This window comes from Patella vulgata, chromosome 6 (assembly GCF_932274485.2).
Source record: "Patella vulgata chromosome 6, xgPatVulg1.2, whole genome shotgun sequence".
NCBI lineage: Eukaryota > Metazoa > Mollusca > Gastropoda > Patellidae > Patella > Patella vulgata.
The window spans coordinates 40,701,836-40,720,012 of record NC_065884.2 but is presented as its reverse complement, the minus strand read 5'-3'; the positions used below and the strand labels follow the sequence as shown (position 1 = coordinate 40,720,012).

Here is an 18,177-nt window from a genome sequence, read left to right as displayed (position 1 = left end):
GGCGTCCGACCTCTGATTTCTTATGGATTCCAGACTACTCAGTGAGTCGCTGAGGACAACATAGTTTGAATTTCTTTGGCTGGATATCCACACTACGGCTTCTTTGATCGCATACATTTCCGATGTGTACACAGAGCACATATTTGGTAGTCTATTTGCTACCTGTAACTCTTTCCCCGGGATATAAATCCCGAAGCCCGTCGTACCGTTCTCGGGGTTGTGCGATCCGTCCGTGTAAATGTGAGTCCATTTTGACCAATTATCCTCAATATGAGCTAAAGAGAGATGCTTGGCCGCCAATGGGTTATTCCCTTTGTCTACCCTCAGGACGAGGGTGGTATCTACCGGGGGTACTGGGAGGGTCCAGGGGGCCCTGATTGTATCCTCTATACCATTAATGGTGAGCTTATCGAGACCGTAGTCCCTAACCATTTCGCCGACTGCCTGGCCGTATGACTTCTTGGTGGGGTCCCCGACTCTTTTGAACCTCGAGATTTCGTTAAAGGCTGGACACCTTTCACCCAATCGGCTTAGTTTGGCCCAATGCCCCAGGGTCAGTTTCCTTCTTCGAAGTGACAGAGGGAGTTCGCCGACATCCTGTAGTAACGACTCGCGCGTAGTAACGACTCGCGCTTGGCACCTAAGCCACAGCCTGTGGCAATACAAATGGCTTTGTATTGTATCGTGTCCAACTTGCTTAGTGTAACGGGTCTTGCATTTAAGAAAGCCATGCAGCCGTAATTTAATACAGGACGTATTAGAGAACGATAGATCATCATGAGGGCAACTCGGCTTGCTCCCCATTCACGTCCCGTTATTTTCCTCAAACTGTTTCAGGATGCGCTGAGTACGTGTTACCACATATTTGATGTGCGGTCTCCATGTCACTTTCCTATCAAAGATTACACCAAGGAACTTGGTTTCGTCTTTGAATTCTATGTACTGACCATTGAGCTGCAGGGACATCCGGGAAACCTCGGGATCCCTGCATACTAGCATACCTACAGTTTTCGGTGACGAGATCTGAAATCCCCAATCATTTGCCCAAGAGGTGAATCCGTCCAAGGCTCCTTGCATGCGTTTCTGAACCTGCGAATATAGACTACCCTTGGTCCACAGGGTGCTATCGTCCGCAAACGTAGCAAGCGAAATATCTTTTCCGAGATATTCTTTGATATCATTCACCATAATATTGAACAATGTTGGGCTTATAACGGAACCCTGGGGAGTTCCGTTATCCAGTCCGGTCTCTTTACTGAGGTATTTGCCGATTGTAACCCTGATTTGTCTGTCTGAGACAAAACTCTTGATCCAGTTGTACATGTTACCATGCACGCCTACCAAGGACAGTTTGTGTAACAGTCCTTCTGTCCAGACAAGATCGAAGGCCTTTGACAGATCAACAAAGATGACACAGAGGTAGGATCCGCCTCTCGTGGCTGTCACCATGGCATGCTGGAGTCTGGCAATGTGATCGAATGTCGAGCGGCCTCGGCGGAAGCCGCTCTGGTTCTTGTCTAGCAGCTGGTTACTCTCTAGGTAGTATGTTAACCTATCGTTCACCAGGGTTTCAAGAGTTTTGCAAAGCGTAGACGTGAGGCTTACCGGGCGATAAGACTCCGTTTCCTTTGGGTTTTTTCCCACCTTAGGGATTGCAACCACCGTAGCCGTACGCCACAGACAGGGTATCTCACTTTTCCGCCAAGAGAGGTTGAAGAGGTCAAGGACGATTTTCGAAGCATTTTCGGGCAGATTTTTTAGCATAGAGTACTTGACCCCGTCCGGCCCCGAGGCGTTGTCTTTTTTAGAAGATAGCGCTTTCTCGTATTCTCTCAGGGAAAAAGGGGCGTTCAGGTCTGAGCGTCCAACAAGTTATCCGCCTTTCGGCTTAAACTTTTCTTTTTGCGGATCGAAGTCTTTTTTCCTGTTGCTAAATTCGGGCGTAAGGTTTTTATTGCTACTCGCCATAGCAAATGTTTTAGCAAGAAGTTCGGCCTTTTCTGCGCAGTTCTGGGCCACTTCTGCTTTGTAACAGAGAGTCGGTGGGCAAGCCGTCCTAGTCTTACCATTCATAGCATTAATCTTCTGCCACACCTCTTTAGAGTTTGAATTTGCATTCAGGGACTCGCAGTAGGCGTGCCAATGTTGGGTTTGACACTGTTTTATGACGTCTCTTGCCGCATACTTTGCCTTTAGGTATGCGGACCACGTGGCCGGAGAGAGGTGGCGTTGGCACTTGCGAAGGCATCTACGACGTTCCCGTACTGCGACTTGACAAGAATCGGACCACCAAGGTTTTCGAGGCTTAACAGATTTGGAGCTTGACATGGGGATAGAGGCCGTAGCTGCCTCTATTATAGCACTGGTTACGTTCGTGGCATACTTTTCAGTATCCTCCGTAACCAGTTTCTCTTCCCTCCACTCACGACAGAGTAGGTTGAAGCTGCCCCAGTTTGCCTTAGACATTATCCAGCTTGGTCTCCGCTCTGTATCGTCCCGATGTGGCGACTTGCTAAGAGTGATCGTTATCGCCATATGATCACTGCCAAGCGTTTCGTCACACCTTGTGGTCCAGTCGCAGTAACTTGCAATGGGTGAGGATGCCAACGTTAAGTCTAGATGAGATGGGTTGCAGCCCGGCCTAAAGTAGGTTGGGCTACCGTCATTCAGGGCGCAGAGTCCGTTGTCTTCGATAAAGCTGTGCAGAACACTGCCTCTACGATCAGTTTTCGTTGAGCCCCACAGAGCGTGGTGCGCATTGAAATCCCCGCCAGAGTATTCTGCCGGTATGCCGTGGACCACGCATTTCTCAGAGCTGAGAAAGCGTGGTGAGATAATCGACACTCTCACGCCCGTGAGGGTGTCATAGGAACGGGCCCGTTCCAGGTCCACTTCGTCCCGGAAAGCCAAGCGTAGCTCTCCGGTTTTCAATATCGTGATTGTGGGGAGGCAGGTCACCTTCCACACATCTCTGATCTCTTTCCCGAGGACGGTGGCCTTCTTACCCAAGAAGGTTGACCCGTCCAGGGGCTTAACTATCAACGGGTGTTGATAGGGAGCGGGTACGATCCGATGGCGAGAAGCAGCCGGGGGTGGCGTGCTTTTTAAGACGTCCGTAAAGGAGCGCTTGAGAGGCGAGACTGGTGGGGGGACCCCACCTTCAAGGACCTCTATCCCGTCCATGCCGGTGCTAGTGTTGGACATAGCTGCCGGATATCGTTCGACCAAAATAATAAGTAAATAAATAAATAAATAAGCAGGTCAGACACAGAAGTCAGGCGAGAGTTGGGAACCGTGTTATCCTCGCTATGCAGAAATAGGAGGACCCCCGTAAACTCTCGTCCAAAATCTTGCCTGAGAAGCGAGAAGAAAAAAAAACTTCTCTACCGCCACCGACGTGCTACCTAAGTATAAAAATAAATTTATTTTATTATAAAAATACGAGTAACCACTCGCTTGAGAAAGATTGGGGGGACCGCCGCAATGAAACACAAACGATTTCCAGAAAGTGAGGATCACTAACTCAGGCAGAGACTGCTGAGTTCGAACAAATTCTGAAAAAAGTTTTTGAAATATTCAAGATGGCTGCCGTACCCACGCCAAGTCAGTCTCCGTACAAAAAATATAAAAGTATAAAAATACGAGTACCCACTCGTTTGAAATTGATTGGGGGGTAGCCTTATTGAATTATAAAAGCTTTCCAGGTAATGAGGATCACTAACTTAGTCCGAGCTGGCTAAGTCCGTTCAAAACCTGTACTTGATTTTCAGAAATTCAAGATGGCTGCCAAACCCACGCCAAGTCAATTTCCGTCCTAAAAAGTATAAAATATAAAATATAAAACAATATCTCGGTCCACAAAGAGGTATAATTACCAGAGCAGTAATAAAAGCCACTCGTAGGCCGGTATATCCTTGCTTGATTCCAAAAAACACTGTGATAGTTCACCCAAGTAGTAGAGAACACAAAGTTGATCTGAGTACTTCGAGAAAAATCACACAATGCACGAGCTGAACTTCTTATGACCTCTAGCTTCGACAACCAAAAGTCCGCAACTATAACAAACAACAATACCTTTTCAATTCTGTATAACTCTAGATAATCTGCCTCACCATCTTATAGTTAGTTGTTAGTTGTGTTTTACGTCCGCTTCCACCGAGGTGATATCGCAGACAATGACGTGTTATGTGTGCAAGGTGCATTAATTTACAATGTGATTAGTGAGAAATAATAGGATGATTAGGTTTTCATATATATGTACATAGGACAATAAACAACAGTAGGATAACATGTGCAAAGGACGAAACAGGTGCCAGTAGACATTTACAAACATGCGATTTGACGGAACAGACATGGACAAAGACGGACATTTTCACAGACATAGACATATTATGTACATATATATATATGTACTTTGGCGGAGGAATTTGTCCAAAATAGTCCCGTCTATTATCGGGACGCAGACCACTGCTTACTTCCACAACATTACTATCAATTGCTACACGACCTAGCTGTTGAACCCTTCGTCGTGTGTGTCTGATTGGCGAGCTTTGTCACGTGATATGTTAAACCAAATCACTGCGAAATTCAAATACCATCGCACATTGATAAGTAAGCCTGTATTTAATTTGCGTTTTGTGTCAAACGTTAAAGAATGGATAACAGAAAAGTTGTGTGGCACCATAGATAATCGGTATTATCTATGGTGGCACGGAAAAACAGAAGCAAGCTAGCTAGCTTGAAATTTCACACCACTGCCTTACTTTACAATACTTACTACATTGGGTGTTATTGGGCAGTTATTGGGTGTTATTGGGTAATTCGACGCGCCGGTCACACCAGTATGTGATAATGGTAGTGGTTGAGTGAAAATTTACTGCCGATCAGTTTAGGTTGGTCCCTCCATGTTCCCTCAAACTGTTATCGATAAAGACCATGGATATGTTCAGTACAGTTCTATAATAAAGAGAACGCACACAAAAGACTTGATGACGAAGAGTTAAATTTAGACCATGGATAATCTCCCCTCTCGGAAACGGAAGAGTGCACTTTTATATTTGTAAATAATAACAAACTTTGCACTCAGCTGACAGACAATAATAATTTATTTATATTCATGATAACATGTCCAAAAGAGATATGGTTTTCTAGGTAAGTGTTTGAATCTTAATATAACGTGTCAAAGAAAAAAAGTGAAATAGAAAACGACAACGAATACTGGATGTTTATAACACCATTCTCAGATATAATTAATAATGTAATCAAATTGAATGTTGATCCTTTACTCATTACTATTTATTGTCTCACTAGTCTCAGTGTCTGAACCATGGTAAATTTTAAACGGATTTCTTCAATTGTGAACAAGCTACTTAAAGTAGCTAAGTCCGTAAACTCAATATCATCCAAAATCTTCGACATTGAAAACACAAATTTTTTTGCAATTTAAATCAGCATTGGTGTTGTGGTCTTACCTGGAAAAGATGGGCTTCTGATATTCAATATTTAAGATAAAATAAACATTTCACCATTGGTACACGAATCGTGTACCATAATTCGTTTCAGCGCCATTTGTAACACGGTGCTCAAAGAATGAGGCTAGACATATTCCACAAGTCATGTCAAACGGTGATACCATATTCTTATTTGGAGAGCATGCGCAATATATACTATCGGTGTTGACTGAAATAACCAGACGCTAGAAACTGTCTTTCGGTTTTGAGACTTCTGGCATATTTCGCCGAACATAACTGATGACAATTCACAGTAAAACAGAAACAATTGAATGTAAAACAGTTTATATAAATTCATATTACATTATTATATGCGTTGCGACCCATTTGTGCCAATTTCTAGGCCCAAAATATTAGCGATTTAGCTCCTTTAACTTTGGTTATTATAAATTTACCTGTGTGTTTGAAATCAGCTCCGGTTAAATAAAATCCATTGCACAACTAATTATCCCAACAAATAAAGTTCTCTCTTGAAAAATTGAAATCCCACAAATTTTCGACACACAAAAATACCAATATGGAAGCTGATTACGTCATTCTTCTGGAGATATCATTTCGTATAAGGCGTGACAGCATAGCAAATTGAAATGGTTTTCGACACTTTTACGACATTGAGTTTGGGCGTTCACACACAACTGTCCGTATTCTTTTATTTTGTTAATGTTTTTTACATTCTGGTAAAATCTCTGCAAATTTTATAACTTTACCTTTTGGAATATTTTGTTTTAATAATTATTTGATTAGCGACTCGGATGGGATAATTTTCTTTTGAACACACATGCGGAACAAAAACAATTACATTTGATTTACCGGCCTTAAATATTACCTATGATTATCTTTAATTCAATATATATAGGCCTAAGTATTATAAGCAACACGCTTGTAAATGAAAAGCCCCTGAGAAAAACGATCTAAGTCACTTTTTCAATGAATCTCAGTTAATGGTGCCATCTGGTAGCAAATTGTATAAGCTTTCTGTGGAACAATCTATTTCAGGTAAAAACGATTGGAGTCACATCCAACCATGGCCCTTCTGAAATGGCCTCCCGGACAAATATGTCCATCGTACCCTTTATTTGACTGAAAAGTTGAAGTCAGTTGTTGTACTTGTAATTATGATTCGTATTAAACATCATTTTGAAGTTGTAATTAAAACCCACTCGTTGTTATGTTCGCGCCAAGCATTCCCGTCCAAAAGTCTGTTTTGCCTTTTATGCGAAAAGACAAAAATATGACTTAGATCGTTCTTCCCCTGGACTCTTCAAATGTTATTGAAGCAGTTATTATTTGATTGAAAGAATGCTATCAAATTAACAATAGACTCAGAGACTTCGGAGGTGAGCTTCATGGTCCTTGTTAAATTATTTATAACATAAAGAAGATAGGATATTTTTAGTTTATATATGACTTTATTTTTACGAGTATCCGTGCAATCAGTGATATTTTCATTGTGAATAACATTTGATAGACTGGCGATCAATGGTTTCAATATAAATCTCCTGTAATTGCCTTCAGTTATATTTTTTGTTGCCCAAACTCAAACGATCGTAATAATCGCGCTTTGTTTTCATTGCAACAAGTGACTGTCAAACCATCTGTCAAAATTAAACCACCCCTGCAACAGCTGCATTGGTTTAGCCCAACGCGTAACGAAAGCATTGTTGTCTTCCTCTCAGTCGAAATTACAAGTAAATAGTCAAATTTGTCAAGAGAGAACTTTTTTTTTTCGTTGCAATATTTAGTTATGCAATGGATTTTATTGAACGCACACCTCTGGTGAAGTCGCGTCAGGGTAAAAAAAAGTCCACAGCATATTTTTTGCATTTTCATTGAACACATACCCAAGGCTGTTCAGAAGTGAAAAAATGAAAATCTTCTATAGACTAAATTCAAAAATATGCCAAATAAAAGAAAAAATATCTAAAGTTTGTTTCTTCCGCGATATTCTGAGACATTCATTCTTGAAATTACTTGACAATTGAAGCAATATGCCAAATAAAAGAAAAAATATCTAAAGTTTGTTTCTTCCGCGATATTCTGAGACATTCATTCTTGAAATTACTTGACAATTGAAGCAATATAGTAAAATGCATATCTATACCATTTATCACAGACGAGACATTATGCGAAAATCGGATACTCCCGTCAGATAAAATATCCCTGAGAAATCCTATGTTCAAAAGTGCCAAAAATGCAAAAATGTAAAAAAATATCGAAAATTAAATTTCAGTAACTCAATACTTATTACACATCGCTAGAATCGTAATTAGGTCAGCTATCTGAGTGTGTAACCTTTTTGTAAAAATCGGTTTAAATAATAAAGTAATAGACCATTTTCCAAAATTTCTCGATTTTTCGACTTTTTTCGATTTTATGTCCCTTTTTTATCCTATTCCAGACATTTCAAAGTCTTATTGGATGGCATAATGCACAAGACTATCGAATGGACTCTCGATAGAGAATTGTAGGTTAAGTTTTAGAGATAAAGGCGTCCAAAAACGTTCCAAATCAGAAAATACTTGATTTTCAGCGTGTCATATTTTGCTGTTTAGTCATAGTATCCATATAAATTGGGCATCATACGACAGTCCATTCCCTGGGCCACTCAACGAAAGCTTAATTCGTTTAATCCGTTGAAATTGGACAGAGAAATCCTGTTTTTCCCAAAAGCACCCATTTTTTGCGTTTTTTCAAAATATCGGGCATTATTTCGACTACTTCCGGTTTACGGATCTTTGTTGAAATTGCTTTATCCAACGGTCTGACAATCTGGCTTTACGATCCTGGAGTTTCAGAAAGATCGATTATTAATGCTTTCAAAAAAATATAAGGGTTGGAAAATGACCAGAAAATTCGAAAAAAATTGGAAAATAAAGGGCGATAACTCGGAATGGAACTTATATTACTTGAATGGGAAGGACTTCAGGTATTCAAAAATGTAGGTCAAATTTGAAAATTTTGAAAAATAACAAAAATTATCTCATAAACAACGTGTTTTCAATTTTCGAACGATAGAAGTCATAGACAAATATTCGAAATTGAAAAATGTGAGATAGCCATTATCTCTGAAAAGATTCAGGGTTTCCGAAAATGTCATTTGTTTAAAAATAGGTAAAGAATTGACAAAAATATGGCCGATTTTCAATTTTCACTTCCGGTCTGCGCAGAAGTTTCAAAAATAGTTTATCAAGTAGCCACCACATGGTTTCTCGATAGAAAATTTGGTTCCAGATCGATATCTGTTTTCGATCATGGAGAAATAGAATCCCGCGGAAAAAAATAATAATAATAATAATTTTAGTAAAAACAATAGTCTTTCAGACAAAGTAGTCTGAAAGCCTAATAATCATTTTCTATAGTGCTGGACATTCAGTCAGTCTGACTGCTCTGTGGTGCTTTACAATGTACATGTAAATATGATCATAAAAAACATACGTACATGTATATACAAATCATATCATATCATAAATCATATCCTTTCTTTGGAATATGTAGGTCATTTGACCTGCGTCTGCTTTTGTAAGTTCTCGGCCATTAGCTTCGGATAGTCAATAATACATGTATATCAAATGTTCTAATATGTTCGATGTCACAAATTTAAAATCACATTATATACATGTAACACAGTTGGGAGTATCACAAAGGAATAGTCAAGTTACAACAATGTAGGCCTACATAATCATGAAAGATGAAGCATTTAAATTAAAGTTCAAAAGTTTGGGTAAAATAAAGATTTTTCAGAGGTTGTTTAAATATATAGCCAGGTTTGGACTGTTTTGGACTTCCAGTGGCAATTTGTTCCATTCTTTTGGTGCTGCTGTACACAAAAGCTCTCTCATCAAATTTTTACTTCTTTACTGAACACACAAATTGTTTTTTATCAGATGAACGTAAGGAACGAGAAGGTACATAAATAGGATGGTGCCACAGGATTGTTTAAACAATTGAAAGATTATGTTAATTTTGAAAATGATGCGTTGATTGATCAGTAGCCAATGTACCCAATTTAAAAAAGGTGAAATATAGTCAGATGGTTTGGTGAGAGATACAATTTAAGCTGCTTTATTCTGGATTTTCTTTAGCTGACTTTTAGGAAGAGAATACAATAATGAATTACATTAATCTAAAGATGACTTAACAAAAGCATTTATTAACATTTTAGTGGAATCTAGGTCAATATAGGGTCGAATTTTGCCAATGTTATACAGATGAAAGTTTTTGCACAGCCTGGATACATGGGTTTTCATATCAAGGGAAGAGTCAAAGAACACACTAAGATTTCTGACACAGTTGGATAGGGTTATGACAGTGCTTCCAATAGTCACGTGCTTGATGTCAATGTTCTTTTTATTCCCGATTACGGTATTATATTCTCTGTTTTTTCATCATTCAATTTCAAAAAGTTGCAGTGCATCCAGATTCTAATTTGTTCAGTGCATGTTTTAAGTTCTGATGTAGTGGTAGCTGGTGAAAGGTCAAGTTCAACATATAACTGGGTATCATCCGCATAGAGGTGGTAATTAAGACTCATCTCACGGATGATATCTCCGATTGGTGTAGTATATGCTGTGAACAAAACCGGTCCCAATACAGATCCCTGGGAAACACCAAAATCAAGAGCTTTAGGCATTGATTCAGATGCGTCAATAACGATACTCTGCTGTCTTCCACTCAGATACAACTCAAACCATTTCAGTGCATCTCCAGAATACCGTATCGAGTTTCAAGTCTCCGGAGTAGGATTGATTGATCTATCTTATCAAATACTGCCCTGAAGTCCAATAAAACTAGCGACACTGGTTTCTTCTGATCCAAGCTACAATTATCTGTATGCTGACTGAAATTTTTCTTGGAGATTGTTTTCACACAAATTTTATTTAAAATAATTAAGGACAATAAATTATTTTTTCTATAATTTTAAAAATGAAAGATAAATTCGACACAGGTCAGTAATTATTTTAGCACATCAGAATCAAGGGCTGATATTTTAATGAGGGGTGGGTGTCACATGGGTTGTTTTAAGCATTTCACATACTTCTGCGCCTACTTAAGACATGTTCACGATTGGGGTTATCACTGGAAGTAACTCTGCTTCATACTTCTTTAGTAGCCATGTTGGCAGAGGATTGGGGGAACATAACTTTGAGGCTAATTTTTTAATTGTTTGTCTTATCTCATCTTCTGTTGCTAGACAATTAGTTTTTAAGTGTACAACCTTCAAACTTTTTGTCAATAAATATGTTTGTTGGTATATTTACACTTGTCAAATGGGCTTGTCCATCTGTCTTTCTGTCAGTGATGAGTGATGAAACTTGGTGTATAGTTTCATTACATCAATACCTTGATAAAGTTCGATAATGGGCATTCTCTGCTTAGGGTAAGCAGAGTGATAAGGAATTTGATTGGCTGAGACTTTGGAACACAATAACTCTCCTTCTAATTGAGGTAGAATATTCAAACTTTGTGTAGACGTTCATTCTAATTGAACTAGAACATTCAAACTTGGTGCAGTTGTTTATTAGGGCAATGCCTTGATGTAGTTTGAAGATGAACATTTTCTGCTGAGGGTAAGCAGAGATAAGCAATTTAATTGGTTGATGCTTTGGGACATGATAACTTTAGTTCTAATTAAGTGAGAGTGATGAAATTTGGTGTATAGTTTTATTACATCAATACCTTGATTAAATTTGATAATGAGCATTTTCTGCTCAGGGTGAACAGAGCGCTAAGCAATTTGATTGGACGAGACTTTGGAACACAGTAACTCTCATTCTAATTGAGCTAGAATGTTCACACTTGGCGTAGGTATTTATTATGTGAATGCCTTGATGGAGCTCGAAGATGAGAATTTTGTGCTTAGGGTAAACAGAGATGAGCAATTTGATTGGTTGATGCATTGGGACACGATAACTTTAGTTCTAATTCAGTGAGAGTGAGGACACTTGGGGTATAGTTTTATCATATCAATACCTTGACTATAAGTTCGATAAGGAACATTTTTCTGTTTAGGATAAGCAGAGCAATAAGCTATTTGATTGGTCAAGAATTTGGAACACAATAACTCTCCTTCTAATTGAGGTAGAATGTTCAGACTTAGTGTAGGCGTTCATTAGGTGAATGCCTTGATGGAGTTAGATGATAAACATTGTCTGCTTACTGTAAGCAGAGATAAGCAATCTGATTGGTGGATGCTTTGGGGCACGATAACTTTGGTTATAATTAAGAAGAGTGATGAAACTCTGAGTATAGATTCATTATATCATTACCCGTACGTAACTAACATACAAAAATTAAATGGTAGCTAGGGTGGGTCTGTCATTCAGATTGATCAATACCTTCACTAATGAACGATAAGCAATTTGTTTAAACTTGATGTAGATGTTCATAAAGTGAATGTCTTGACTGAGTTCAATGATTAACATTTGGAGCTAAAGCTAAGCTGAGCTAAGCAATTTCATTGGTCGATGCTTTGGGACAAGATAACTTTGATTCTATCTGATAGAGGGTGATGAAACTTAGTGTATAGTTGATAATCAGTTTGATTGCTTGATACTTTTTAGTCTTGGTCACCAGAACCTCCTAGTCTTCAACGTACGTAAAATACATTGCCCATGTGTAACCGGGAGTTTGGTTTTTAATGTGGTTGATTATCCAGTATGGCCACAGATCACTAATGATTTCCCCGTTGACTTTAATGTTAATTCTCGTCTCGTAGACCGGCTCTAACTTTTTCCCAAATTTTCGTTGGGTAGAACGCTTTCTACCACAGATGGAGCAACATGTGGCAACCTCTTGCCCAAAAGCACATATGAGGTTCACCATGGAAAACTTGAAATACACAAGCTGGAAGTAGAGACAAGAAAACATGCAATTTTTGACCCTACATTTCAACCTAACCAATCTCTCAACTCTTGGCAGAAAATATATTTTCAAACATTTTTCTTCGATTCTACACCAAAAAGTCAACAAAAATTGCCATGCAAAAGGGGGAATAAGGAAAAGGGAGAAAAAGACTAAAAATAACTTTCGCCCTACATTCGTGGGTGACGGCGTAGAAATATTTCCTGAGCTGTGTCCTATATAGGGGTGAAACTTCAGGTATCACCAAAAAGCCTTTTTTATATGCTTCCCATATGTTCTGGCAACATACTGGTGAAAGGAAATCAAAATCAAAGAATAACTGCAAAAATGATGGCCCTTTAAGTATACATGCTACTTTATGTACAGCGGTGCATCTCAGGTCCATGGGCCTTTTGTGCTAAAATTTAAACATCTTTCTTATTAAAGGCAGTATTTGAGTTCTGTGAAAAAATTAGACAAGTTACAAACAAATTACACAGAAAACACTCATAAGCTGGATTTTTTTTCAAAAATATAATTTTTTACTGCCATGTCATGAAAAATGTACAAAATTTACATATAGCATCTTTCATAAAAACAATAATTTTCCACTTTTTAGATAGCCAGACGGGCAAGGAATATATTTTTAGAAACCCTGGACAATATGCAAACAGAAAAACCACAAATCAGCTGCATTGATGGTAATATTAGAGATCTATACTGAAAAATGTATCCCCACCCCCTAATCATGTCACTGACTGAATCAATCTAATCTTTGGTTGCAGAAGTAACATTACTAAAGGAATCTGTCTAATAACCATGTTTTACCATCCCTGGCTAACATGTGTACATATAAACTAAAATATGTGCAATAAATATGAATTATGGCAAAAAAAAATAGGCCTTGATGAAAGAAAAAAATGCCATATTTGGTCTATGACCACCCCTCTCTAACAAAAGGGTCACAGAATACACAATTTTCACAAATTTGGGAAAATTTCAATGTTTTCAACATCTCAAGGCTCAGAGGCACCATACAAATCTTTATTGCAATTCTTGTGCTGAAGCAAGATGTCTGGACCTTTACATCAATTACCCGAAAAAATTAAGTCAAAAAAGTAGTTATGACAGAGTTGACAACATGAAGGAGGCCTATAAAGGAACAAAATTAACATTTTACTGTTCTATAAGTAACATAAATGCAACAAACACCACAAACTCCTAGATTTTGACAAGAAAATATTGAACATTAAGCTGACATTTACACATCTACACAATTTTTATATCAGGGTGTGGTCTCATTGGCCTGACATGTCTCAGGATTCTAAGTTTGACTTTAAAAAAAGGGCTAGAAATCTTTGAATTGTACAAAAATATTTGTGGCATGTCATCATGAATTTACTTTGGCGTAGGCTAAACTTTTTCAAACAAAGATACTTAATCACTGCTCTGCATTCAGCTTTCTCCCTTTTGAGAGCAAATGGATGGGTCATCTGGTTTGACAGCTATATGGGAAATGATTGTGCATGGAATTTATGTTTTGCATGTCAAGCACACACTGAGTTTGGGCAAACTGTTCTTGGTGAGGCTGGAAATTTTTGGTACACACCCCGTAGGTCCGGGTGCAGAACCAGTGTACATGTACTACATTGATCAGATGCCGATTTTCTGATTGACAGATTAATAAACATCAAACACTGAAAGGTAAAGCTGCAATGGCACAGATTAATTCGCTTATCGAGTATTCAAAAAGTGTTAATGATGGCATTATCACCTTTTGAAAGAGGAATGAACATAGTATGTGTTTCTTTAATCCTCTCCGGTTTTCTCCCACTGCTAAAGACCCCTACGCGCAAGCGAATTATGTAAATAAAATTATACCATGTGTTAGTCCCGAAATGACCTAGTTTGTGTCGAGTGGACGTTAAACCCCATTTCTCTCTCTCTCTCTCTTTAATCCTCTGTATGTGCTACTTCAGAAACCAAATAACATATTTAACGTTTTCGGTATAACAGACATGCTAGGAAGACTGAAAGATGCAATGAAATCAGTATTAATGACTATACACCAAAATCTGCTTTTCAACCCATTTACATCTATCTTAAGTTCCAAAAGAAAAGAGCTGTATACACCCTTAAAAATATGGATATAATTTATTATGATAAATGATTTGACTTGATATAATATTGTTTCTTTTTTAAATTCATATATCCAGGATCAGTCAGTTTATCCGTAATCTATAAAATTAATTTGGTTTTTTTTCCAGGAAAATCGTAGCAAGAGTGTAAGACATGTCTATGTTAATACATGTATAAACTTATAAAGAAGCGAGTTTCACTTTACATAGAGAATGAATGCAAGGTCACAGGTATTTGAACTGGTAAGTAGTTGGCATGTGTATGTTAATAGATGTAAAACATAGGTTATACCAAGTAGGTTTACTTTGTGTATAAAACTTGCATCACCTGTTATTTCATAGAATTAAACCGATGTGTACAGGTCTAAGCCAAGAGTTTCAACCAAAATACTGCAGGTTTTGAAAGATGTGGCATTGTATTGTTATAAACAACATTCTGAATCTTACGGTTAAAATGAGGCTGCAAGTTACATCATGCCTCGACAAGAGGTTAGTTGTGCGATTGGTCAAGTTTATATGTAAAAGAACTCGGTTCCTTTCAATATTCGTGCATATCGGACCCTAACTCCCTGTATTTTGCTTCTGATTGTACGAATAAATCGCTTTTTTAGCTTGTGGGAGGTCACAATTTTTATCCGATTTAAAAAAAAAAAGTTTAAATGTATCACCGTTACATCATAATTGCAGTTAAATTCAAATTTCTCGAAAATTGGACGGAAGCTGCCTGACAAAATGGCTCCTCCCCATACACAAATAGTGTAAAAGTATGTAAATACCAAGGTTGTTGACCCTCTCGAGGTCACAAATTTTTATCTGATTTTGATGAAGCTTAAAATATATGTTTATATCCCAAAGGGTCCCTTTTGATATTTGTGCCTATCGGCCTCTAACTTCCTGGATTATGGCCCCTGATTGTACGAAAAATCACGTTTTTAGCTTGTGGACCCTCTACAGGTAACAATTTTTATCTGATTTAAAAAACTATTTAAAATATATCACCGTTATACCATAATGTCATTTGAGTTCGACTTTTTGTGAAAAGCAGACCAAAACTGCCCGACAAAATGGCCGCTCCCATTCGCAAATAGTGTAAAAGTATTTAATACCGTACCAATGTTGTGGAGCCTCTAGAGGTCACAGTTTTTATCTGATTTTGATGAAATCTGGGTTCCTTTCAATCTTTGCACGTATTGGACCCGAACTTCCTGGACCCGATTGTATGAAATATCACTTTTTTTTATCTCGTTCTCTGTCCATCTCTTGCAAAATGTGGACGTATCTTGCATGGCAACCACTTGTTTGAAAAGATATACTGTACCTGCTCTTGATGGTAATTATGATTAATTATTTCAGTCTGTGGAGGGCAGACAAATAGAAGAAGTTGTTCAAAGTAAGTATTAAGTGTAGAATTCTTCAAGTACTGACATAGAGAACTGGCTGGAAAGGCAATAAAGGCATAAACCAGTACTTACCTTACCTATGAAACTGTAGTAACAATTCGATATAAACAAGATTTTAGTAATTATTATCAATTGTGCTTCATTCTGCAAGTTAGGGTTGCAGCATTTTTTTGTTTGTTTTTTTTTTTTAAAAAACTAGCGATATATTGTGTATATTGTGTTAAATTGTTGTAGTTTCTTAATGTTAATTTTTGTGTTGCAGGTTTATTCCACACACTTCTTCTTCATAGAACATTAGGAAAGGTTGGTAATTAGTTTGGTATATTAGAGTGGGATATAATAGTATTCTCATTAGAAATTTCAACAAAATTGTTCTGTCTTGTAGAATTTAATCTTACCACTGTATAACTTACGAATTGTTTTAATTACAGTTTCACTATAAACATGAAGGTAGTTATTCTATTGGGACAGTTGGTATAGTTGATGAAGACTGTGATTTTATAGATTTAACTTATGTAAGTTATATTCAATTCTGTACAATATGTTTTTTATTAAGGTATAAAGAGTTTAAAAGCATACTCTACAGCAACATTCTACTTTCAAGATGTTCTGGGTATGATCAATACAGGTGCAATTGTAACATGGGAAATTTCTTTCAACAATAACATTAAGCTGAGACTAAGTATTATGACTTGAGTCTATTCATATAACATTCCACTTTCAAGATGTTCTGGGTATGATCAATACAGGTGCTTGTAACATGGGAAATTTCTTTCAACAATAATATTAAGGTGAGACTAAGTATTATGACTTGAGTCGGTTCGTATAACAAAATTCTTGGGGCAAATAACTTGTCTGAAACCGATTCTCTATCAGTATTAATACTTAAAAGTGTAAAACACAAATTTTATACCTGTTAAATTTGCCAATTTATGTCTTAAATTTTGGTTTCAAAATTGTCAGTAATTAATGGCATAGTAACCAAAGAGATGACATCTAAATGTCTCACATGTCATGAGTGTAATAGAGTATAAGGGCAACTAGAGTTTTTTGGGCTGATAAATTTTATAATTAATGTTGTACTGTAAATATTGATTATTGGTCAGTTTAGCCAACGAAGGATCAACCTATCTTCTGTCATTATTCTACCGATTAAACTCACAGACATGCAATTTTGTAGTTATACATAGCATTGCTTTTTTTCAATGAAATTCTCAGTGTACATTATAAAGCAATGAATCATTTAGTTGGATCACATGTTCATTCACTGAATTTTCTAGGTTCGAGTAGGATCTGATAATTTAGATCTTGCAATAAGAAGAGAAATAGCTTCATTTAGAGATTCACTGCGCTTTAATGATGGTCCAAGATCAGGCCAGGTATGTAAAAAATGATTAGTAAAAATATCATTGTTTAGGTTCATTACCAAATATTTGCTGGTCAACAGACAATGTTTTGAGCAAAGTATTTGTTATTTGAATAAATTTAGCAGTAGAAGTAGCTGAGACAGTAATTCAGATCAGGATAATAAAATACAAAATAAACAACATTAACAAATCATATTTTACTTAAAAATGGCCAGCATGGAGTAATCCAGTCTGTCAATTCTACATTGAAAGTGTTAATTAAAGGCGAAATGCTCTGTACTTCATTGAAACCAGTGATGGGATTTCGCCCGTATATTCCGGACATGTCCGACGCTATTTTCCAAACGTCCTAAAGTGTCCAACCAGGAATATGCCCAATCGGACATCAAGACATGGTGAATAATATTCAAAATTCCAAAATTAATATAGTATACTGAGCAGTGATGGGATTTCAAAATTTTTCCTGTTGTACATTTTACTGAAAATAAAGGGGCATAACTCTTATCGTTAATTAAGCTGGCATATTCATACCACAATTAAAAATCATGTGTCAACAAAATATTCAAATCCTGTAGTAATAAAAAAAGGTGAACCACGTTATTTTTCATATTTAATTCCCGTACATTATTCAAATTTATGTCGGTGATATTCCTGTAAAATTACATGTTTTCTTAATATGATAGATTAAGTAGTTAATCAAGGTAGGTGTATAGATGGTATAACACGATAAATACATTGATCACTTAATTACCTAATCAATCCAGCCTATTATCAACGACAATCGGGTTGAGTTGTAGCTGTAGGCCTACACTCAGTAGACTATATTAATTTTGGAATTTTGAATATTATTCACCATGTCTTGATGTCCGATTGGGCATATTCCCGGTCGGACAATTTTGGACGTTGGGAAAATAGCGTCGGA

General features: G+C 37.3%; 1 protein-coding gene across 1 annotated transcript in view; it reads left to right on the top strand.

Moving 5' to 3' along the window:
* Positions 1-4,849: 4,849 nt before the first annotated feature.
* Positions 4,850-18,177, top strand: part of LOC126825427 (autophagy-related protein 101) — a 53,666-nt gene continuing 40,338 nt past the window's right edge. The window contains exons 1-6 of the mRNA XM_050555119.2: positions 4,850-5,151; positions 14,618-14,731; positions 15,842-15,878; positions 16,151-16,191; positions 16,320-16,403; positions 17,169-17,267. Coding sequence (XP_050411076.1) covers positions 14,702-14,731; positions 15,842-15,878; positions 16,151-16,191; positions 16,320-16,403; positions 17,169-17,267 — 291 coding nt within the window. The 5' untranslated portion in view covers positions 4,850-5,151; positions 14,618-14,701. The remainder of the gene's footprint in view (positions 5,152-14,617; positions 14,732-15,841; positions 15,879-16,150; positions 16,192-16,319; positions 16,404-17,168; positions 17,268-18,177) is intronic.